Here is a 25,106-nt window from a genome sequence, read left to right on the forward strand (position 1 = left end):
CCTTCTCAGTTACCACCTGAAGGTCCTTGTGTGCCAGGACCAGGTATTCATCTCCCTGTGTCTCTTCCAGTGCTCAGTATGGTACAGCATCTGTGCCCCTGCCAAATGACAAGACCAGGAGCCTGGCTACAGCGAGCATCTTTGAGGCAGAAATTCTAGGGGCTCCATCACTCTCCCATTCTCTGCTGGAAAGGGAAGGGCAGTCATCCTGCCAAAAGTGGAGGTGGGAGGGTGGGAACTCCACTCCCAGGGTAGGATGGGGAAGGGGAGAATTTCCTCCCAGTCTTTTCCTGCATAATCATGGGGCTGCCCTCCCTGCACAGCACTTTAGAGAACTTGCTCCTACTCCCCTAAGGGTTGCAGCCCTGAAACAGGGATGATTTCTCTTTTCAATATTCCCTCTGTATTTGGAATTCAATGCTCCAGGTCAGCCTCCCATTATAGTAGAGCTTTCTTCTGCATTGGATGCTGTTTCCTGACTCCCTGTGAGCAGGGACCTTCCCTTCACCTCCTTGGACCAAATCCCTTCCTCCCACCCCCAGGATGGAAGGGTACAGAGGGAACGTTTCATCCAGACTTGCAGTTTGATGGACAGAAAAAAATGACTGAGCTCTGAGTAGAATAATTTCTTAATTCTGGCCTTGCAATGTCTGTAACCTTTGCTGAGTAAAGAAGAGAAATGAAAGTGTCTTCTAGATCAAGGTCCTGAGGTCAATCAATGCTTATAGATCTGAACTGAGGAAAAGCTCGTCCTCTTGTAAACTGATTTTCCCCAGACCTCCCTCTCTGGTGGGTTGATATGAACAGAAATGATTCCATTTTTGCAGACTAACATCCCTATCTTTCTGTTGTGGTATCTCCTCTACTGATTCCTGAGGTTCCCCTGTGGGTCTCCGTGAGCCTGAGAAACATTGTTTAATGTACTTCTTTAGAAGCCACTTAAGGCTGAAGCACTGCTGCTTGGATGTCCAGACCAAGGACTAGTCTCCATGATTGCCAGAGCATATGCAGGGTCTCACAGCTTCCCTCCTGAAAACATCCCCGCACCCACCCCCCCACTTCTGCTCGTGAGCCCTTTCTCACTGCCAGCCTCCCTCTGCAGGTCAACTCATGCAAATAGAAGTTGAGGCCTCTCCACCTCTCACTTCAGCAGACACTCCCTGTAAATCCTTCCAGCCCCTGGATGAGGTCACCTATAGGGAAGGTAGACCAATGACAAAGTGCTCAGAATGCTGATATGGGGCATTTCTCCCGTCTATCTCTCCAGGCTTATCTTCCAACCATCTGACCTGATGTGCTTGAACCAACAGGACTGATCCCTGGAATAAACAGGAACATCCAAGGCCTCCAGTTTGCACATGGTAGACTCTCTCTCCACTCTGCCTGCCTAGATCCTGAGTCCACCTCAGTAAAACCAGACCTCACAGGTTTTCCTCTCCTGTCTCTGGGCCAGCTGGCCCTGGGGTTAGACACTCCTTCCTCACCCACTCTGGTCCCACCATGATCTCCCCACCTTGCCCAGAGTAAATCTAGATGTGCCTGTGTGTGTTACCACCCTGTACGCAACCCTGTGCTCTTATGTCCCCAGACGCAGAGTGCCGGGATCAGACTAGAAATCAGTAAATTAAAGCCACACTCGTCTGTGGTGGTCAGGCTTGAGAGCAGCTCATGGATGCCTCGGGCAGCCCCCACCTCAGTGAGCACTTGGTGAGGGGACCCAGAGGCCTGGCTGGGCAGCAGCACAATGCTAGGCAAAACAAGTGTAAATAAACCTATTATTTTATTGAGTCTCATTATATATTTGATTTATTGTGTGCCAGGGAAGTACTGTATGAAAAAGTCAATTTGTTGGCTTTTATAATCTCATTAGGGTTTCCTTTTAAAGCATTCTAATTGGAGGTGCCATCTGTTCTCTTAAAAAGGCATCGCACATCCCCACAGTAAATAATTTTTCAGATACAAGGAGCATATCTGGAGCTGTGGAGGCTAGGCACAGCCCCATACCACGGTCTTGAGGGCCCCAACTGATTCTGTAGGTGTAGGAAGGCAGGTGAGCACAGGCCCAGCCCAGCCTGAGAGAAGGTGGTTGGGGCTGAGAGGGCACAGGAGCATGTCACTTTGCAAATGCAGTCCTCCATCCATCCAGTCAGGAAACAATTATGGCCCAGTGGGTCACTGGGAGGACCCAGGCAAATGGGAGCTGTCTTTCTAAACTGTACAGGACAGTGGGCATCTACTGTGTCCTGTGGGCATGGGGGAAAGGGGACAGTGTCAGGAGTGTCCAAGAGCCCAGGTCTTAAAGTCTGGAAGGGTCTCAGGTTTGGCCTATTACCATCATCTTCAAATGAGGTTAAGTCAACAGTCACACTCATTCACTGACAGTATTGAAAATTTTATAATCTTACGATTTAAAGAATACTCTTTTACAAGGCTAAAATACCTATAATACACTAAAACTTAATATTTTTAATGAATCCAGTTAATCTCTTGGGACCAAGGCATATATATATTCATTGTATTTTTATAGTGTTAAACATGTTAATTTATTCCAAATTAATCTAAACATTTAGAATGCCTGACAACTTTTATAGCCCCATGTAGGCTCTTGTTCATTTTCTTTTTAATCTCCTGGGAGAGCCTGGGATCCCCTTGATGTCTGGGAGGTCCTGGCAGCCCTGTGTGTCCAGCCTTGTTCTTGACAAGGTTCGTGGACTCCACAGGGGTTTGGGGGCACCCCAGGTCAGTGTCGAAAGGGCTGGTGGGGCTCCAAGTGAAGGCAGAGGGGGCATAGTGAACTCTGTGTCTGAGTGTGATGATGGTATTGTTGCAGGTCTGTGGGCACCCAGCTCCCTTCTTCCTTCTTCATCCTCCTTGTACCTCTGCCAGACCTGGAGTTCTGGATCTGCTCATAAATATCTGGCTGGTGCCCCCTTGCCCAGCTGTGGCCCGATACCTGCTCATATCCAGGAAGAGGCGTTGTCCCCCTACAGGCTCTGGAAGGAGGAAGAAGAAGACTGAGGGCCGGTGTAAGGGTTTAGGGTGCATCCTGCAGCATATCAGGGCTGCCCTCAAAGACAGAGGGACAACCTAAGCCATGGAGGCGATGAGGTGGGAGCTGGGGGGATAACTAGAGGCAGGTTACAGGTGACCCCCACCTTTTCCTGCTAATAAAACCCTCTGAATGAAGGACAGTGGGGACCACCCCTTAATGAGGAGTTACCAGAGGGCCCCTGGCAGCAGGGGGAAGGGGTAGAGGTCAAAGAGAAGGTGAAACCCCACTAGCCAGGAGGGTTGTGAAGGTTGTAGGCTGAGGAGCCAGCTCTGAGCTTCGGGCTTCCTGAGCTTTTGCTGAGGAAGTTGCCACCTTCTGCCTCCTGCTGCCCCGCTGCGCCACCGCCCAGAGGCCCTGAGGCTCCCCGGGGAGTCCTGGCATCCCCAAACGGCCCCAATCTTGAGTGAGTCTGGGAAAGTTTATCGAATCATCAATTGCACGTAGCGGTTGGAAGACGGGCTTCAGCACTTCATAGACAAAAGTCCAAAAGTCTGAATCTGGACTCTGTCTCTCGCCTTCTCTGTGACTTTGGGCTCATTTCTTAACTTTCTTGCATTCTGTCACTTTATTCTCACAACCTCATAATGATGTCTGCCTTTCTGGGTTGTTACAAGGATTAAGCAAAATAGTATTATGGAGTCTTTGGCACAGTGCCTGGTTCATAGTAAACTCTCCATCAATGTTAGAACTTGCTTTGCTTACATCCCTGAAAAGTGTGAAGATTGCAGCCGATATGGAAGCTTCTGGCATGATAGGATGTTGGAGATCTAAAAATAAAAGTGACATCCTCAGGAGGAGTCCAGGTTGACGCTGCCCCTGAGCGTTGCAGCAGCATCTGTTGTGTGGCCCCAGACCACACAGTCACCTTGGCCTGGAGATCCTGAGGAGAACAAATAAGAAGGTGATGGCCACTGTGGCTGGATGTGCCATGGGAGAAGGAGGGAGGTGCAGACTGAGCATCTGAGAACTGCAGATGCCACCAAGCCCTCTCGCCCAGGCCTGAGACGGCCTGAGCAGCTGGGCAGGAGCAGTGGGCAACAAGACTGGCTTTCAGTTCTCAGGGAGCAGGCGCTCAGTGACTCCCCAGGGTCAGACACACTTCTTTCCACAGGAGGGTCCGATGGCACAGGAAGCGTGACAGGGTCAGCTGGAGAGAGGGAGCCGCCAGGAAAGCACAAGGAAGTGCACGGCCGTGTGAAGTCAAGCCCCAAAGGCACGTCTTCAGTTTTAAATAATTCCTAGTTTACTGAAGGAGGAAATGAAAAGGAGGAATTTATGAAGCAGGTGAAAATAGATAATTATGCCTTATAAAATTGCTGTCTGTGAAAAACTATGCAGAAGGACTGGTGTAAAAATAATTACCTTGTTACATTTCTGACCACAAAAACCCTTTTTTTGTCACCCACATGGGAGAAACTTTGATGGATCACAGAGACAAGCCCATGCTTATCTTGTGTCTGTATTTCTTCTTCAAATGCAATGGGTTTCCCTCTACAGTTTTGATCATAGAAACAGAATGAAGAAGGGGCTCCAGAGGTCATTGTCTTGTCCCCTGAGCCCTCCTGCTGTCCCCTCACATGAGGGGGCACAATGCTGGCCAGCTCTCTGGGGCCCCCCAGAGATCACCTCTGACCTCCCTCCTGACTCACAGAGAGAGGCTGGGAAGCTGAGCCGCAAGGCCAGGGCTCCAGGTGTGGTTCTCGATTGGGTGTGACCTGGGGCATGTGACAGCCTCTATGGGCAGGAGCTTCTCATAGGCAGAGCTGGGCATGATGTCAGTCAAATCAGGAGGTTATGAGAATCAAATGATAGAATGTCAGTGAAGGATGAAACTTCAGGTCTGCCTCCAACGCCACTACCTCACACAGAGTGGGAGCTACAATCTGGTAGCCCTTAGGAGGATGTTGCGGGTTATCGAGGATGATGGTGACTCGCTCTTACTCTCCCTCCTGACTCCGCCTCCCACAGAGGAGGATAGGAATCTACTCTTGCCTCTCCCATCTCTGCATACTCCAATTTCTCTCCTTTAAGCTCACGTTTCATCCTTTAAGGGACTGGCAGCTCTTCCCTTCTTTCATCCCAGGGCAGCAAGGTGGCCCCTGTGATGCAGGGGTCCTGCTCCTTGGATGGACTGCCCAGGAGTGTGGCATCACCCAGACCCTGGTCTTCCCAGGCAGGCTGCGTGGCATGGAGAAGAGGGCAGCAGGGCCCAGACGGATGACAGGAAAAGAAGGAAGTCCTCTGCGGCCAGGCCTGAGGGCCTCTGGGGCGTTGTGAGAAGTCTGTTAGAACATCAGCTCATCAGCCTTCTCCCACCCATTTTGGACACAGGCCCTGCTGGGTCATGCTCCACAAGGTCGCCAGTGGTGGGTTTTTTCTTTACAGCAGTGATTTTTAAATGCAGTCCCTGAACAAGCAGCCTCAACATCACCTGGGAACTTGGAAATATGGATCCTCAGCCCCTCTCTAGACCTACTGCATGAGAGACTCTGGGGGCAGGGGCTGGGGATGGGGAGGCAGCGACCTGAGTTTTAACAAGCCCTTCAGGAGATTCTGAAGCCGCTGAAGTTTGAGAACTTTGCTTTGGAATTAGGTCATGTTTCTCTGTCCTCTGGTTTATGACTCCTGGGGAGAAAGGCCATCGAGTGAATTCCTGCAGACTGGAACCACAGGGCCTGCCTTCCCCATCCAGGTGCTGTGTGCTAGGCTGAAGGAAGAGAGAGAGATTGAAAGCCTGTGAAGACCTGCCTGGGGAAGAGGAGGGGGTGTGTGTGGTGTGAGTGTCATCTGTGTTTGAGTGTTTCAAGGGAGGGTCTCATTTGTTCTTAGAACAATCCCACTTGCTCTGGCTCAGTTTCCAGTTCATTCTGACTCTTGGGTGGTTGGAGCATTGTGGAGACTTCCAGTGTACAGCATTAGCTGGGGCTGGGAGCAGTGATGGGGGAGAGAAGGGCGTGGAGGTCAGGGGACACTACCTGACCTGGCTGGAGCACAACCTGACCAGGGAGGGCTGAGGGAGAAACTGAGGCAGAAGCAAAGTGATTGGTAGGGATCACCTGAGCTCAGATGGAGGAGCAGGTGGGCAGGGAATATAAATGGGTGATGAGCCTCACCCTTCAGATGGTCCTCCTCCACCCCACTTAGCAGGAAATAGGCCAAGAGGAACCCTCTGTGGCCGCCACTGCAGGGAGGGGCCCCTCAGGCCAATAGGACCCTCCTGTTCCACTGGGACAGGAGTCCAGTATTATAAATTGAGGACTGCTTGCTCCTCTACATGTCTACACTTTGGGGATGAGCTTAAATACTCTTCAGAAGTAGATCTTTTCACAACTGTTTACCTCTGTTAATCTACCAGTTGCATCATATTAAAAGAGGGCTGCTTTGTTCAAGCTTAGCTCAACCCGTCGCTGACCAGGGCTGCAGTAAATGATACACCCAGTGTCCCAATCTAGAGATGAAGAGCTGCTTAATTTTACCCTGACATGTGAACCATGTCCCACATAAAAGTCTGTCATTTGTGTTTTTGAGGGAGAGGTAGCCTGTGTTTTCCTTGAGGTGAAATTCAGGGAAGCTGTTTCCCTGAGCCTGGGTTTGGAGAGTTTATACACCTGGATGCAGAACTGAGGGAGTGTGACTACGAGCTGAAAGCTATTTATAACTGTCACCACTGTTTCAAGAAGGGTCGGCATTGCCCGTGTAAACACGCTTTCACAGTTCTATAATCGACAATTTCTTTTCACAGTTCTTTGACCCAAATGGGTCTAACCCTTCTGAGGCATCATACAGCGCAGCGTTTTAAGCTCCTGGCCAGGCACAGGCGCTGACGTTTGTATCTCAGCATTTCGTGGGTTGTGAGAGCATTGGGAGTCAGAGGGTATTAGCATTCAGAGCAGCCTCCTGGGTCCTAACACCCAAACTCCTCCCCCATGTCAGCCTTGCCTCTCTGACACCCCTGAGAGGTGGTCATTCCTCTGTTATTTTTCTGAACATTTGTGATGACAGACAGCTGATATCTTTTGCAGGGTGGCTCCATTCCATTGCCAGGCAGCCATCCTCCATCACTGTGGGAGGGATCTTCTGAATTTTGGGTTGGGCCCTGCCTTCCTCTCCACCTTGCCATTGGTCCGCCATTGAGGACCAATGTTCTGCAGGCCAGTGGTTCCAGTGTTTAAGGACAACATTCTCATCCTTCCTTAGTCACCTACTTTAGGTTAAACGTCTGTGATTTATTTCCCAAAGCACATGATTTCTTGAACCCCGTTGTCCTGGCTGGCCTTTTCTGAATCTTTCACATTTATCAATAAAACTCTCAAATTATGCAGCCAGAAGGCAATATGTGACCCTCACCCCAGAGCGGGGTCAGTGGAAACGTGATGGATTTTCTGCTGTGACTGGATCCTGTGAATTGCTCACTGTGGTGCAGCCCTGACACTGTGGGCTCCTACCAGACTAACTGGCCACTAAACCTCCATTGGTTTTGTTTGTTCCTTCAGGAAATGCTGCCCATTTGGGTGTCTCCTTTTGTGTACTTATAAATGTGACTTCAGAAACTTTGCCTTATGGATTTAGACACAGTGCTCTTTCAAGTATAGATCATTTTGAATACTAATTTTTATCTTTCAAATGAGACGTATTAGTATGAATTGTTGGGAGTGTGGCTCTAGTGTCTGTGCCTGGGTTCAAGTCCTGCTCTGCCACTTGCCAGCTGTGTGGCATGGGGCAACTGAGATGGCTTCTCTGTGTCTCCATTTCCTCATCCATGAAATGGGTAGAGTGCTGCTGTCTGCCTCACCGTGTGGTCAAGGGTATTAAGTGTAGTAACCCTACTTAGAGCAGTATTCGGCACACAGGAAGCATTCAGTGAAAGTAAGTTATTTTATTGTATTACTATTATTGGAGTTGCCTACCCTGCTTTGATGTTATTTTCAAAGCAGCTAAAACCCAAGCCCTGGCATTATCATTTAGCTAACACTTCTTCCTTTGGTACACAAGTATCTGTGTACTTTTTCAGTTACTGTTGTTGAAATCTAGGTACGCTCTCTAAACTTTTTCTCTGCAGGCTCATAAACTTTTAGAAAAAGAAACAATGTCATTTGGCCTGACTTAGAGACACATGCTGGTTCTTGTCACTCTTTCTTTGAGGCTCACAAAGCACTGATTTACCTGTGAAGTTACAGAAGTAGGAGGGGATGGAGGTAAAATGTATTCACTTAATCTACTCTCTCCTCTATCTTGAAAATCAGAACAAAACTGTCCACCCCATGGCCTTAGGCCCCTCTCTTGTCATGAATGCCTCTTAGCAGTGGCAGGCAATGGCTCTGATGTCAGATTTGCAGGCTCTGGTCCCAGTGGGACTGGTCTGGGATGGATGCTGGAACTTGATGATGGCTGTAGCCCAGGGTTCTTGAATCTTCCCTGCTCCGATTCTCTTCCTCAAAGGAGAAGCCATTTAGAAGTGAGTGGCTGTGCATCCTCTGTCCTCTGCCAGCATCTCACCTCATCCCCAGGAAGGAGGATGCCTTGCTTTGCACACTCTGAATAGTCTACACTGGTTAGAGTTATTTAGGTGGAGGGCTCTCTCTGTCCACTGGACTGGAAGCTCTGTGACATGATAATCTGATCTTTTTTACTCCCTCTGTGACCTTACACAGCAGGTGCCCAACACAGTCAAGTGGTAAGAGCCCTGCTGTTGGGAACAGGTACACCAGGGTTGACTCTTGGCTCCATCCTCCCATTGCAGTGTGGCCTTGGGTAAGTTACCCAACCTCTCTGAACCTTTGTTTCTTTCCATAAAATGAGGATATTGTTTATTAGTGTGCCAATTGTGATGACACATGTAAAAGACCCAACTCAGTGTAGGACATAGTAAATCCTCAATAAGTTGTCTTTGTTTCGGTTGTTATGAATAAAGTTTAAGAGGTGAGTCTTGAGTCATATCTAAATTGCACAGTTTAAAATAAGAACAAAAGAAAAGTGTCGGGGAAATGGGCATTTTAGAGCAAGTGCTCCTGGAGAGCCATCCTAGATTGGCTGAATTCTGACACCATCGTCCCCTGTCCCCACACCATCACAGTGTGATCACAAATCCGTGTATCATCTGTGCAGACCCTCTTGTCCCTAGCATCTCACAGTTGGTCCCCGGATTAGACTAGGGTCCTGGTTCTCCTAGTCTCCCCTCTTCCATCCATATAACTCAGCATCAGATCCTGATCCAATTCTGATTCCAGAGGCCAAGCCCAAGTCCCATCATGGGGTCTGGGATGTATCTCACTGCTAGACCTCTGGCCATTGTCTGCTTTGCAGTCTCCTTTCAAGGTCATCACTGCCAATCAGTCCTGGAACCCATATCGACTCGTGGCATCCCCCTGTTACTGATAATTGACCCTGTCCAGGAGCCAGGTTCAGAATCCATCCTCAACTCCATTGCACTGGGTGGGATCCCTGGCTCCACCCCCTCTTTCATTCCCTGACCCTCCAGTTGCCATATTGGAAATTTGGTACCAGCCAACCCTCTCCCAAACCAGGACTGTCATCTTCCAGATTCCCTGGTTTGGTAACACTTGTAGATGCAGCAAGGAAGCTAGAGCTAGAGACCCACAAATCTCATTGATGGCTTCACTTGGGTGTGACAAAGGCCAGGGGCCCCAGGTGTCTTTGACTGTCATCAGAGATTTAGAAGGAAGCCACTTTCAACTTAGTGTAAGGATATATTCTGAACACTGTCCAAGAGAGCAAAAGTCACCTGACCAGTTAGTGATCTCCCCGTAACTGGAAGTGTACAAAGGGGTGCTGGGGATGCTGCCAAGAGGGCTTCTGAAATGTGTGGGAAGTGGGGTGAAGCAGAGAGAAATGGGTCTCATAGTCAGTTTGGGCATGTCCCTGCTCTCTGAATTATGTGTGGCATAGGACCAGGACACCAGCATTTATTTTGAAACTGTGTTTCTGATCCTCTGAGAAACTTTCCACATGATTGCCTGGGAAGTACCTGGTCAGAGTCAGACACCTGAGAACTGTTATGATATGGGGCTGGCTGTGGGCTTAAAGGATGGACTCCCCAATGGGAGTCCCTGTGAGTGAAGGTCAGACTTTGGCCCATGCCCAGTGAAAGGGCTTGTGTGCAGTTATGATGAGGGTAGCCGTGCCTGTGCCTGCACCCCCTGCACAGCACAGGAAGGCTGTGAACCACCAAGACCCAGGGGCAGAGGCCTCTTCTGAGCACACCTCCTGTGCTGTGTGTCATGGTGCTCCACCACACTGGCTCCAAGCCATTGGATCAGGAACGTAAGTGCATAGCAATAAGCCTAATGTAATAGCTGGCACTGATTAAGGTCTTACCATAAGTTAGGCTGTGCTAAGCCCCTGACATGGATTTTTCTCAATTAAATTCACAGAATATAATCTAGGTACTACTGTTGTTCCCAATTTATAGATGAGAGAGCTGAGGCCCAGAAGGGCTAAGTGATCTGCCCCAAGCTCCCACATCCGTGAGTGGCCGGGCCCAGATTTCCACTCAGACCTGCCAGGGTTCGGGGCTCTTTATTCTCAGTGCTAGGCTGCTTCCCTCAGGAAGGAGGACTATTGCCTCTGAGGTGGCCTGGCACCAAAGTAACGTAATGTGTGATGGTGAAGGATGCGTTTCATCTGCTAAGACTTGTCAAGTGATCTCTGTGCAATGAGCAGGGCACCAGCACTCTTGCCCATGTTATACCGTCCCCATGAGTGGGCATTTGGGCTAACTCTAGTGTTTCACTAATACAAGCAATACTGCCATGAAAATGTTCAGACACACCTTGGGGCCCATGCAATTGTATTTGTGGAGGAAATTCACCTAGAAACAGAATTGCTGGGTTGCCGGGCACATACACTTAGAAAGTCAATCAATATTATCAAAATGCTTTCCCAAAGGACTTAACCAATTGACACCCCTACCTGGATCTACAGCTTGCTTCCCCACACGCTGGCCCAACTGGATGTTCTCAAGACTTTTAGTTTTTTTCAGTTTGATTGACCTCCTTGTCTTCTTGATTAGTATTTCCTTGACTATAAGTGAGTGTGTATTTTTCATCTTTATTGACCAATTTATTTTGTATTCTGGGAGTTGTCTGTTGATAACCCTTGCCCTTATTCTATTTTAAAAAATTGATTTCTAGATTCCCATTAATTATGTGTGACATCCTGCCCCCCAGCTCTTCACTTATTTTTAACTCTGTTTATGGATACATTTGTTTTTTGTCATATCCAGGTTTTAATTTTTGAACTCAAACCTGACCGTATTTTTCTTTCTGGTTTTGGGAATTTGTGTTCTGGCTTTTTGCCTGGATTTGTGTATTTCCTTCTCACTCTAAGGGATGGAAACACTCACTTATATTTTCTTTTAACTCTTTAGATAATGTTTATGTTTAGCTCCTTCCTCAATCTAGAATTTATTTTTGTATAGGATGTGATATTGGTATTCTGACTTATCTGTTGTATCTTACTTGTCCCATCGGCTCCACCTGAATTGTCTACGTGTCGGTGAGATGACCCTTTGACTATAGCCTAAATGGCTCTACGTACTTCTCTTTATTCTTTCCCATTGACTGTTTTGTCTGTTCTGGCACCAGTTGTAAGCTGTTCTAAAGATGTTAGCGCTCTAGTATGTTCCAATAACTAGTAAACTATGTCTCTACATATTGTTCACTGTCAAAATGTCTTGCCCATTCTTAAACAATTTTTCTTCAAGATGAACTTTGAAATTAGCTTGGCACAACTCATTAAACAATACTGTTAAATCATGGTTGGGGTTGCATCGACTCTATGGATTCCTTTGGAGAAGGCTGTCATCTTTATGATCTCTCCATCCAGGAGCATGGCATTCAGGCCTTCTTTTTTGCCTTTCAGTAAAGTTTTATAGTTGTCTTCATATGGGTATTACACAGACCCTGTGAGATTTAATCCTAGGTGTTTTATGGGTTTTGTGGTTCTTGTGAATAGGTACTTTTTCATTATATTTTCAAAGAGGTTATGATTATTGTTAACAGATGACATCCAATGGTGGGAGTTGAGGGCTTCCCATCCCTGGAGGAATCAAACGGAAGCTGGCCAACCTGGTAGGGACTATAGAGGTCTGTTGCCACTAGGGACACACCATGACCTCCAGTATTTCTTCCTCTTCCAAGAATGAGTGTGTCTGTGAAGTGTCAGAATCAGGGCTTGATTTTGGATGAACTATAACTTTCTGGGAAGTATACTTACCTTTTTTGATTTCTCTTTTTGTTCTCTTGACCTTGAAATGTTGTCTTTAGAACCTGGGCCTCTTCTGTATACCTGGAGAGAGGCAGCACATGTCTCCTTAAGAGCTGCATGAGACAGCTTCTGGAAGATTTCTTCTGTGTATTCCCAAGGAAAATGGAATGAATAATCCATGAATATTTAACCCATATTCCAGCTGTTATCTAGATGCCATTCTGATATACAGCCTCTGAAAAAAGGATGGAGAATTATGACAAGTGGAAAAATTTCTGTCATCCAGGGAGAGAGCTCTTGGTCATTTCTGAAGAACTGTGGAGATGCAGGACTCCTTCATGGGTAGCACCCTCTCTCAGGGGTTAGTGGGGAGATAGGACTGCTGATTATGCAGTAGTCTTGAGGCCTCCCACCTGTCAGCAACTTCTCTTCCTGCATGAACAAGGGGCTTATCCAATCTGGTCCAGATGGTTATCTTCTTTTAAAAGATACCTTGAAAGGTCTATGCCCTTCACTTGTCAGCGTGTGGTATCTGAAAGTTCACAGTAGGCTGTGTGCTATGTGGGACTGGCCAGGCTCTGCTCTCCTGAGAGTGGTTTGAGGATCTGAGATGCTTCACCTGCAAGGCTTCCAGCATTTGTGTGAGCCTCATCCCTGATGGGCCTTGGTCCAGTGGCTGCCAACCAGCTCTCAGGATGCATAGCATCAGTTTGCTTGTTCTTGATTCCTGTCCTAGGTTCAATCTCCAGTCACACCTGCATGAAGAGAATTACCCACCTCTAGGCTGTGTTAGGACATACTAGATCAAATGGGTGATTTGGGATGGTTCAGGGTCTGAGTTTGCATCACTTGGAAATGAGATGCCAGAATAAGTTGCTCTATGGGAGACCCTGCCCAAAGAGGGTGTATCCCATTGTTGTGCTCAAGACTGAAGTGTGTCCCAAAGTTCTTTGACTTCAAGAAGACCATGACTGGCTTAGACTGTTGCCTGCGGTGAAAGCAAGCACCTTTCACCTGCCCTGGCAGGGAGTGAGTGGCCTAGAGTACGAATCCCTCAACAGGAAGACCTATGGCGATTCTTTCTCTGAGAGATTACCTGGGTCAGAGATGCCATGAGCAGGGCCTGGGAATGTACAACCTGCCCCAGTGTAAGGTAGGAGCTCTGTATACAGGTGTGGGAGATCCCACAGAAGAGGTCTGCTTGGGGCCTCAGGAGCCCTAGGCAGGAAGATATTCTTCCTGCCTCACAGGGCCTTCAGGTCAAATGTTCTGGATGGTGTCTTTTATTCATTGTACAGGTGTGCACCCTGTCACTCTTTCTCTTCTAGAAGGTGAAGAGATGGGCAGGGATTCCTGGGTAACTATACTAGACAGTCCTTTATGTAGAGTGCACTAAGGTACACTGAACACTTCAGTGCAAATTCTGCCATCTGATCCCCTCATGAATGTGAAGAGGGCAGTGTCCCCTCCAAGTCCCCATTGCACAGTGCCTGGCCCTCTCCAGCCCCAGGGGTGCATCTCCACCAGCCTTGTCAGTCAGTGATTGGTGTGGCTATCATGTGGGTACCCACCTCCCCTGCAGACCTTGAGCTCTTCAGGGTAGACGTCAGTGAACTTTTCATACTATAACCTCACATATAGGGCATAACGCAGAGTAGAGTTTCAGTAAACATGTGTGGATTGACCAGTCAAGAATAATGAGTGATGAGGCTCAGAGACTATAGGTGATCTGCCTAAGGTCATACTATGGCAAAGCTGGCACTCTGCCCCGGGTTTCTGTTTGTGAGTCCAGTGCATCTTTCACCACTCCCAAAGGCCTCTGAGACTAGGAAAGAGGTCTTGAAGGCCATGTCTTTAAGGTGATATGACCTATTGCCCTCTTTGACTTGAAGTGTCCAGGGGCTCTACAGGGGAGAATCATGTCAAAGCTTCCCTCTCTTTGGCCTCACCTTGGCCTACAAATAGAAAACTCAAGCTTCTGTGCTTCCTCCACACAGGCAGTGATGTGGGACTGGCTGTAAGCACATTCCTACTGAGATACGCTGCCCGTCTGGGTGCAGGGGCCTCAGCCGTCCTCCAAGGGCTTCTGCAGCCCTGTGGAAACCTAGATGCTCAGGCCACATAGAGGGGCTGTCTCTTTTTCCAGAAAGTGAAATCCACCCCCTTTCTCCCAGACAATTAGCTCCCTCAAAGCAGGAGAAACAAAAAGTACTTTCTATAAACATTGGTGTTTGGTGGAATATGTAACACTAGGTTCTTTAATGCTCCCGAAATCCCTCTCGGCAGGGTCCCTCCTTGTTTTGACTAACCATTTCTCCTTATTACTAACTGTTATGATTGGGAGAATTGCCTGAGTACAGGCCCAGTGTTTCCAAGACCCTAATGAGTAACACGTGCAGACTTGCTCAGCACGGTCCTGGAACCACAGTTGCTCTGTTTCTGCAAGGAAGCTACTGGAATGGTTCAGGAATAAGAGCTTTCTGCCTCCATTAAAGACGTACCCCCCAGGCCCCAGCACCCAACTGTATTTGCACCACACCTGCACCTTACACCCTCAGTGCCTCCTCCTGGGTGGAACAATTGTTGAGGTTGAACTTTGAAACTGGCCAGGCCTGCTTTCAAGTCTTGATTCCACCACTCACCAGCCACATCACTTGGGCAAGTTACTTAATATCTCTGAGCTATAGTTTCCTCATATGTAAAATGGGGATAATAGTTCCTACCTCATAGGATGTTAGAAAGATGAGATTTCATTAAGTAATGGACCAAAATGCCTAAGATAGTATTTTGCATATAGGGCTTAGCATTAAAACAAAGTTCAAAATACCATATAGAACTCCACTGGAATGGGAACCAAAGACGTCTCTCTGTTTTTCAGCTGCTCCTTCTAGAAATCCACTGCAGGCAAACAACTGACATTAATCACTCACTCAGTGGCATGAAACGAATGAGTTCCACTAAATCAAAGCCTTGTCTCTCTGACGTCCGTGCAGATGGCACAGGTGTCTGTCCCCAGAAAGCCTATGTCCCTGGGGTTCATATTAAACTGACTTCAAAGGTGGCATAAAATTGGAATGTTGGGATCTCAGGGCCATTAGGAAAAGTAAAGCAACATGATTTCCCCAGGTTTCAACATCCTCTCCTCCTTGCTCCGGGGAGACAGCCTACATTTTGAGGAGAGGAACCAGCGTGCCTGAGCTTTCAGTGGGACAAGCCCACTTGGCCGTCCTGTCCCTGATGCCTCAGGCCCCCAGCACAGCTCCCTCTTTGGAAGGAACACCTCAGACACCATCACCTTCACATTGAGCAAAACAGTTTTCCGAATGCCTGGTGCTCATCACTCACAAATTGTAGACGATCCTTGGCCTATTTTTTCCAAAAGTCCCAAGCCCTGCTAGGCTTACACTATTGAGAGGAGGATGCCCCAGCAGTCTGTCCACTTGGATGCCACTGCTTTCCACCAGGTCCCTGATAACTTACTCCTGGTTTCCTGATATAGCCTCAAACAGCCATGCCCCCATCCCCCAATGATAATACCTGACAATCCCTGCTGCCACTGACCTCTGTTACTGTGTGGCTATTGGTGCCTGACATCAAATCTCTAGAAGCTCTCCCACTGCCATGGAGGGAGTCTCCCTGAAGGGCATGGGGAGCACGCAGGCTTGTGCCCCTCTCCAAGGTCCTGAACCAGCCACGTCACAACCCTTCCCTCAAGGACAATGGTCATTCCTGTCCAATCTCTCCCAGGAATTCTACAACAAGTGAGGGAATGATGGAAGAGGAATTGGTGTCTCAGGAGGGAAGGAGAGAGGGAGGGAGAGAGAGCTGAACTTAGTCTGGGAGTGTCATAACTACACATGGCAGCTAGGAGGAATAAAGAGAGGATATCTGTTTTGACCTTGTTTTCAAATAACCAGTTATCAAAGAATCACAACTGAACATGAAGCTGATTTCATGTTTATTTGACAACTCTACTACCTTTCTGACAGTTGCAAACTTTCCCTCTGTTGGCTAATGCTATCCTCCAACCCACCCTGCTTTCAGCCCTGGATGCTATACTGAGGGCAAAGGCATAACAACCACTCTGATTTGGTTTCCTGCATATTTTGCCTCCACAGAAGACCTCCAAAGTCCCCATTTCCTCTCTTTCTCTGCTCCTTGACTCCTATATATCTCTCCATAAATCTCAAAGACCTTTTCCCCTTCTCCAGGAAGCTTTCCAATCACACAGACATGGTTCCTTTAAGTATCTGTGTCATGGTGAGCAATGGGTAAAGAGATGTCCTGATAGAATTATCATTTTTGATGACCAATCCTGGACTACCCTCACCCATGTCTTCCTGGCCCCTCACACTACTCTTTTTTACCATCCCTACCATGATGTCGTTTTCTGGTCTCCTTCTCTAACCCCTCTTTACTCAGTCCACATCTTGACTCTTCTCAGCCATGGCAACATTACCTCTTTGAATTCTCTCAACTCACAATATTCAGGAATCTTGAGTATAAAATATCCTTCTTGGCTCATTCCCAGACCCTATCTCCCCTCTTTCTTCTAAAGGGAGATTGAGTAGAGGACACAGTTTATTGTAGGAGTAAAGGAGGAGTTTCCTTGCCCAGAGGTGAGGGGAGAACAAGCAAGACCAGATACCATGTCAAAACCAGACCACCTCTTGGGAGGCCAGGGAGCATATGTACAGGTTCACACAGAGGTTATGAACCCAGGATATAAAAGAGCTGGACCCATTTTGGGGACACAACCTCATTCCCAAGACTAGGGTTCTGTCCCTTTCTGGGTGTGCTTGCAGGCATTAGGTGGCCCAGACAATATAAACAGGGACAGACAGCCTCCAAGGTGCTTCTCCCCAAATATAGCTCCAAGCTGTGGACAGGACTCCCAGATACCATGTCTGAATATTTTGTTCTGTATTGATCTTACCTTTTCCCAAACATCTGTAACTCTTTGTGTCCATATCACTTACTTGGATCCGTAACTGGTTATGTTCACAATTCCAAGTACTCTGTGAGTATGAGCTCTTACCTCACTAATAAGCCTCTGGTTTCCCCAACCCCATGGGCTGTAACCTCCATATCCTCATGGCTTTCACAGTGCTCAGCACAGTTCTGGGTAGGGGAGTCTCTGCTCAAAGAATGAGTGGCTGAATGATATCAGTCTTAATCAGATGAGTGGGTTAAGGTTCCAAATCATCCAATAAAGATAATACTAATAACAATAGCAGCTGACATTGACTGAGTTCCTCTGTGTACCAGCCACACAGCTAAACTCCTTGGGCATATTATCTCATTAAATCCTCAAAACTACCACTTTTCAGATGAGAAAATTAAGGCTTAGAAGTTCACCTTCTCAAGGTTTGCCAACAAGGGAATATTTTTTAGCTAGGTTCCTGTGAACATTTAGGGCGGTCATTAGTTGGTTTCAAAGACTCCTCAGAGTCTCTGAAAAACCATGAGTGTGTTCAAGAACATGTTTATTTTTCTTCGGAAAAGCTCTGTTGCTTCTATCAGATACTCCAAGGGGTCATTGACCCATGGGGAGGACCCCGTCTCTGGGCTGATGTAGAGCAGCAATTCCAGCCTGCAAGGGAGGTCTCCCAGGAGAGCATCGCTTCGCCATGGTCGTCACCCTTACCAGCTCCCCAGGGGGAGGGGTCTGAGGACATTGACCCAGCTGCAACAATGCATGGTTAACTGGACACTGCCTGCTTGGCACCTTGGACAAGGCTGAAATTCACATCCTAATTCTGAGACCAGGAAGTTGGCCTTATTAAGATTCCTGATAAAGGAATTGGCTCTTGGGGCTTACCTGTCTTCAGAAGATCTCTCCTTTGATACTCAGGAGTGCTCTTATTTCCAGCCTAATGCTTACAAATACACTCACTCTCTCCCACCCATCCTGCCTCTCCATTCTTTAAAAAAAAATCGTCTGGCTCAAATCACATTAAAAAGTGGAGATTCTGTCTCAATAGGGCAACTCTTGGGCTAGCCCTATGGCTCTAGAAGAATCTTTTCTGGTTGCTCTTTGAGGTTCCAATGCCAACCCTGCTCCGCACAGGCTAAGCCAAATTCTCAAGTATCCTGGAAGACAATGGAGACTCATCCGCATAACCCAGGACCCACCACGTTCCTTCCACTCAGACAGAGAATCACAGCTCAGCAGTTTTCCCATCCTTTAAAAAGACTGAGTTTCCTTAGCCCTATTAACTGGAAGCTTCCATCAGTAGTAACCGTGGCAACAGATCAGAGTAGCTTCAAAAAGCCTGTCCGTATGTAATTAAGAAAAAATGAGGACACGGACACAAAGTCAGGAAGCTTAGACAAGGAGGCCCTGGCTCTGAGCCCTGCCACCACACTTCCTGAGGGCTTTTGTGGACAGAGAAGGCAGATTTTCTTCTTCCTCTGGCCTCCCTCTCTAGTCCCTCTTGAACGTTCTTGTTTGGTTGTCTCAACTGGCCTTCCTCCTGAAGATGTTCCTGGGGGCCCTGGCTCTGGACAAATGCTTCCTGCAGAGGTAGGGCCCCAAACCCAGGGGGTGCAGCCTGGGCGGGTAGGAAGTGGCCCTAACACCTTCCTCTAGGGAGATTTATTCAGAGGCCAGATCTGCTCTGGTCAGGGTCTTCATTTAGGCACAGGAGAGGCCGAGCAGCCTGCTTGCAGGAATGTGCCCTGATCATCAGGATGATGGAGCACAGACCTGGGACCATCATCATTCTAGCCGCCCAGACACCGGGCCCTGGCTTGCCCAGCCGGGAGCAGACCTCATGGGTAAAGGGAGGGGAGCTAAGCATTGATGGGAGGTAGTCTGAGCCTCGTGGCTGTTTTATTTCATTGAACTTATTTTTATCTGAAATAATCTCTTTTATCTCTATATTTTCTTCTTTCCTGTCCATTTTCTCTCACCAGAGTGTAAGCTCCGTGGGAGCAGAAGTTGTCTGTCTTGCTTTTTCCTCTCTTCCTAGTGCCTAGAACAGTACAGGGAGTATTTGTTAAAGGGGTGAATGAGTGAATGAATGAATAATGAATGGGGTCACAAACAATGTTTGTGACCCAGATTCTGGTCACCTCCACAAATGTGCACTGTGAGCCCAGGCAATGGGCTGGCTCTGAGATAACGACACATCCCTGCTGGTGAGGGGGCTGGTGGGGAAGGACCCAGAGCAGGGCGTGTTCAGGCTCCTCTAGCCCTCTGAGTCCACTCTCCAGGGGAAGACCATTAGAGTCTATTCCTGCTCCTTGAATGGAAAGGATTCAGGTTTCTGCAGTCCTGGACTCAACAACTATGGCTCCCACAGGCCCCCGTTCATACCCCACAGATGCATTTGCTCTGGAATGCAGCCATGGATGAGAAGAAGTCGTTGCTTCAAATGAAGGCTGTTTCTAAATAAATATGAAAAAGACTTCCTAGAAACCCACTGTTTTTCTTCCTAAGTGGGGAGTAAATGAACAGACACGAGCAGCACCGACCAGAGTTGGTCTCCCCAGCTGCCACCACACTGTCGAGTCAGGGACAGGGCAGGCCTCTCCAAACCAGCTCCTCACTTGGCCCCTTTATCTCACCAAAGCCTCTACCACTCAGTCACAAACAGTGGGTCCTCACGGGTGCTGCTGCATCCTCCATCATCCTGTCTCATGCTGCAGGGCATCCTGTCTCATGCTGCAGAAGGATGCACACATGTGACCTTAAGCCTTGCACACTGAGCAGAGGTCAAAAACCTCTAGTGGAAGGGGCCTCTGTTGGGCAAAGTGCTGGGCATGGGAATCACAGAGACAAACCAGCCACCAGCCCCTGCCCACAAGGAGGCCACAGCATGGTGAGGACAACACGGAGGAAGAGACCATCACAATGCAACAGTGGAATCTGGGCTAGGCATCTAGAAATGGGCTTATGGAAGCCCAGAGGGGCAGTGCATGACTGCAGACATCAGGAAAGCCTCCTGGTGGAATGGGTGCTGGATCTCGAAGGGTGAGCAGGAGTTCCTCAAGTAGATAGGAGGAAAAGAATTCCAGACAGAGGAGAGAACCCTGTGCAGAGGCTCCGGGGCATGAAGAGAGCTTAATGTGCACAGCAAATCCCAGGAATCTTCCTATTGGCCACAAGATGAGGGGCAAGAGACAAGTGGCCAGAGATGAGGTCAAGAACGTTAAGACTACATGGGGACTTGAAGGATGTGGAAAGGAGGTAGAATTTTGGATCACTGGGGTTTGAGCAGAGGAAGGCTATGATCCCATATACATTTTGGAACTCACACTCTGGCAGGAGAGAATGGAGGGGAGAGATGCAAAGTGAAGTTGGAGAATTAATTAGGAGGCTTTTGAAATAGGGCAGGAGAATTGACAAGGCCCCTCATTATGAGGTAGTAGAGATATAGGGGCAGGGAAAGAGCTGAGGAAAAGGAGATGGAGCTGACAGACTGTGTGTTGGGGGGCACAGAAGATGTGGCTCCCAGGGTCTAGCTGGAGACAACACGGGATATCAAGGAAGGTAGGGACTGAGTTGCAGTCCCTGGATTTGTCAAGTAGCAGTCCAAAGGGAAAGCAGGTGTGGCCAGGGGGTGGGGAACTAACCAGCCTGCAGGTGGCCAAGCAGGGAGAGAGAAGAGCCAGCAAGTGTGACTCCACCTTGGAGAAGATTGGCTGGAGAGTGAAAAAGAGATGATGTGCGATGTAGAGAAATGCCGGGTAACAGTGTTTGGGTTTAAAAATGCCAACAACCTGTGCAAGTTCAGTGGAGAAGTTGGAGTCAGGGGAGAGGGTGAAGTCAAAGCTCAAGGGAGAAGGAAGATAACTGAAGGGGGTAGGTCTCTGAAGGGTGGGCAGGATGGGCGGTCAGTTTCCCTGCCAGTACTTGTCTTTGCCCCTCCACCCAAGGCCTCTCTCTGGGTGATAGCCTCAGAGTGTCCCAAGGACGCAATAAGATAACATTGTTAAAGGACTTGCCCCACACCTAACACAGAGCAAGCACTCAGTGAATGTCTTTATTACGAGTATGAGAAACAGTGGTCCAGCTGTGGGTAGGCTGTCTGCTGTGAAGATGAGACAGCAATGGCATTGACCACTGGGAGCTTATGGTCTGAGTCTTATCAGTCTGTGCAAACAAACATGTCCAAGACAGGCACTGGCCCATACAGATGGTAATGAATAGTGTAGTGTGAGCTGAGACCAGCCCAGCCCAGTAAGAGCCCACCTAGGGTGATACCGACTCCCCTCCCAGTACTAGCTGTGTGCTGATTCAAAAGAGATGAATGTTTATCCCTGGGCAGATGGGTGGGGAATTCTTGAATGCTATTTGCAGGACTTCAGTAAAAACGCGTCATGAATCCTGCCCTGTCACAAGCGTGTATGGACGTTGTGCTTTAACTCAGCCCTAATAGGCTTTATATAGTACAGTACTGATTTTCTTTCATGTTATAATAGAATCCGATTTAATATTTGCCTTCTGCGCTAGCTGCTTGCTGTTGACTGATTCAACACAGAATCCTTCCCTAGTGCCCCCCGACCTTGTTGTTATTCCTGCATTTTGTGTGTTGGCATTTGATTCCTGTCTCCAGCATGAACCAGTTTACACATGTCTTCCTTCGGCTGGCGACAGTCACGTGCGTGAATTCTGAATGCATTACTATCTGGAGCAGCTGCTCCAGCAGACCTACCGCTAGGAAGGGGGGCTTTCAGGCAGGATTCATTCCCATCATTTAGACATTGGGGATATGCAAAGCTCAGCTTGGGAACCTGAGGCTGTGATCTGTTCTGTTCTTGGGTGGGAGATTCTCCAACTTATTCTTAAAACGCGCAGCACTGTGGCCATTAATTCAGCAACATTTTGCCCTCCTACGAAATGCTAGGCTTTCTAGAGTTTTTAACGAGGCATTTCAACCTTTGCCAGAGTGTGAACATCAGCCATAGACAGAGCTGTCCAGAGGGAAGAGGCCACCCTTCTTGAGTCCCAGTAAGCCTAGCTGCTTTGTAGGAGAGAGAGTCTGTTCAAGTCTCCTGTGATCCATGTGTGGATCTGACCACCAACATTTGGAGTATGATATCAGTGCAAGGCTAGAGTTGGATACAGCGTTTCCTTTAGTAGGAAAAGATAGCTGATGTCACTAGCAGGCAGCACAGGGCTATAGTTAAGAACGTGAGCTTTGCAATCAGGCAGGTATGGGTGCCCACACTGGCTTCAGTTCTTATAGGCCACATGATCTATAGCCCGTCCTCATTCTCAACTTTAATTTCCCTTCCTATAAAATTGAGTTAATTATTGTATCTTCCCTGTAGGATTCTTGAGGGGGATTAAGTGCATGTAAAATAGCCAACAGAGTGTCTGGAACAAACACTTTTTGTCCCCTGTGCTCTTCTCATGTCATGGGGTCAAAAATGGTGGCTGCATGAACCTGCCATCCAACTTTACTTCTTGTCTTCATGCACAAAAGCTTGTGCAATGTGAATATTTATCTTTCCATAACCAAGTGTTCTGGCAGCCTGTCCTACAGAGAAATACCCATACCACCATGCACAGACCACATTGATCCCAAATTGTGGGAGATTTTGTGCAGGATGCCAGGATATGTTGGGGCTTTTGACAGGCTGCTCATATCCCTCAACCATTGAGTTCTACATCAGTTAGGACAAGGAATCCAGAGTGTCCAATATACATATATATCATTGACACTAAAGCTGGCTAGAGGATGCAGCTTGGTCCTGAGAACAAAAAGATGTGAACCTAGGTCCTTGCATCCTCCTCTCCCTTGGCACACATTATCAAAAGAAGGAAAGCCACAGTGGGGATGACTGTAAGGGGAGTTTGGGGTTGCTGTCTCTGTCCACCATTTTGTCTCAGAATAGATCAGAGCATGGAGATTTGGGGTTGAAGGAGGGGAAGGGATGTGTACACATGATGAGGGTGGGAATGCAGCAAAGGCAGACAGAAAGATGCTGGTAAGGAAGCTGCTGCCCAGCCTCACTGGGCCCTTTTGTGTCTCCCTACAGGTGTCCCGTCGGGTCCCCGCAACGTCATCTCCATCGTCAATGAGACATCCATCATTCTGGAGTGGCACCCTCCAAGGGAGACAGGTGGGCGGGATGATGTGACCTACAACATCATCTGTAAAAAGTGCCGGGCAGACCGTCGAAGCTGCTCCCGCTGTGATGACAACGTGGAGTTTGTGCCCAGGCAGCTGGGCCTGACGGAGTGCCGTGTCTCCATCAGCAGCCTGTGGGCCCACACCCCCTACACCTTTGACATCCAGGCAGTCAATGGAGTCTCCAGCAAGAGTCCCTTCCCACCACAGCACGTCTCTGTCAACATCACCACAAACCAAGCTGGTAAGTCTGGAGGCATTTGTGCTCCTTCTGTCCATCTTTGTGGCTGGCTCTTTGTCCATCTCTGTGCAGGAACAAAGCTACAGCCACACCCGTTCTGCCAGTCTGCCCTCAGGGCTCCTCCCAGGAGTGAAGGTGTCAGATGATGGTCATTTGTGGCTATAGAGGAAACAGGTGTAGTGTATCACCTCTGAGTGTGAGCTGGATTCTGAAAGATTTTCTTGTGCCCAGCACAAAAGCAAAGATGTATATCCAAGCCAGAGTAGGACCCAGTGCTCTGCATCCAGCTGGGACTCAACAAATTCCATTGAAAATATGGATGGACAGACAGAGACAGATAGGTGGGTAGATGGATAGACAGAGGGATGGATGGGTGGGTGGGTGGGTGGATGGATGGAGCACTGCGTGATCTTGGAAACATCAGTGCTGCTTTACTAGAAAACCCAATGAAAGAAACTTCCCAGACATCATGTGATAAAGTCAGTATTGCCTTCATAGATTATTTTTCAATTAAACCCATGTAATTCAAGAGCGCATTCTTCTTTATAGTTTGCTCACATGAATGCTGCACTGTTATGGAGACCACAGATAGTTGGCAATAGATCACTCCTGAAAGCCAGTACATCCTGTGGCATGCACAGCTCAGGACACATTTTCTTCTCTTTATTTCTGTATCTCTGTCTTCTGACCTTTTCTCTTTATTACTATTCACACCTCTTGCAAGAGTTCTTTTCTTTTTATATCCATTTAACCAGTCCATTCATGCGCTCACTCACTCATTTATTTATTTATTCACTCATTATTAAAAGATAGTTATTTAGCATCTACTGTGTGCCAAGCTGCAGATTAGACACTGCAAGGGATACGGTGATGCTGGGACACCATTGTTCCTCCCGTGAAGTTCATTAAGTGAAGAATTTGCAGGAAACAGACACAAAGTGTGAAGCTGCAAGGTAGTGTATTCTAAGCATCATGTGCTGTACACCTGCCATAAATACCAAGAGAGTTAGAGAGAAATGAGCACTCTCTCCCCTGGGGTGATGGTGCAAGGCTGCAGAGGGGAAGTGAATATCATGTCTATAGGCAATGGACCATGATCTTATTTGGAATTATGGATTTTTCTCAATCAACAGATTCAAAAAGGACAGCTTGTTAGTGGAAGAGCAGGAGCCAAGCATCTTTCTTTGCTTTCTCTCCCTCCGTGTGGCTTTCCTTCTTGACCTCTTCTCTGTTACTCCATTGATGTTTTTCTACTCCTCACCTCCCCATCCTCAGCTCATTCTGCCTCTTTTAATACCAGGCATCTTTGATGGCAGATGATTCTTGGGTTTAAGCTGTCAGAACTGAGAAGAGAAAAAGGTGTCGTAGGAGAGCATGGAAGTCCAGATGGCTGCGTTGTTGCTGTGAGCATGTGTTCGTGTGTGCATGTTTGTATGTGTGTGTATGGTCACGTGTTTACATGCATACGTGTGTAGTGAGAAAATAAGAGTGGAAGTGTGGAAAC

The 25,106-nt window shown here is 47.9% G+C and overlaps 1 protein-coding gene across 1 annotated transcript in view; it reads left to right on the plus strand.

Moving 5' to 3' along the window:
- EPHB1 (EPH receptor B1) overlaps positions 1-25,106 on the plus strand; it is a 417,501-nt gene that overhangs the window by 279,126 nt on the left and 113,269 nt on the right. Inside the window, exon 5 of the mRNA XM_008512898.2 lies at positions 23,270-23,605. Within this exon, the coding sequence (XP_008511120.1) occupies positions 23,270-23,605 (336 nt within the window). The remainder of the gene's footprint in view (positions 1-23,269; positions 23,606-25,106) is intronic.

The sequence above is a fragment of the Equus przewalskii genome, chromosome 15, assembly GCF_037783145.1.
Source record: "Equus przewalskii isolate Varuska chromosome 15, EquPr2, whole genome shotgun sequence".
Taxonomy (NCBI): Eukaryota; Metazoa; Chordata; class Mammalia; order Perissodactyla; family Equidae; genus Equus; species Equus przewalskii.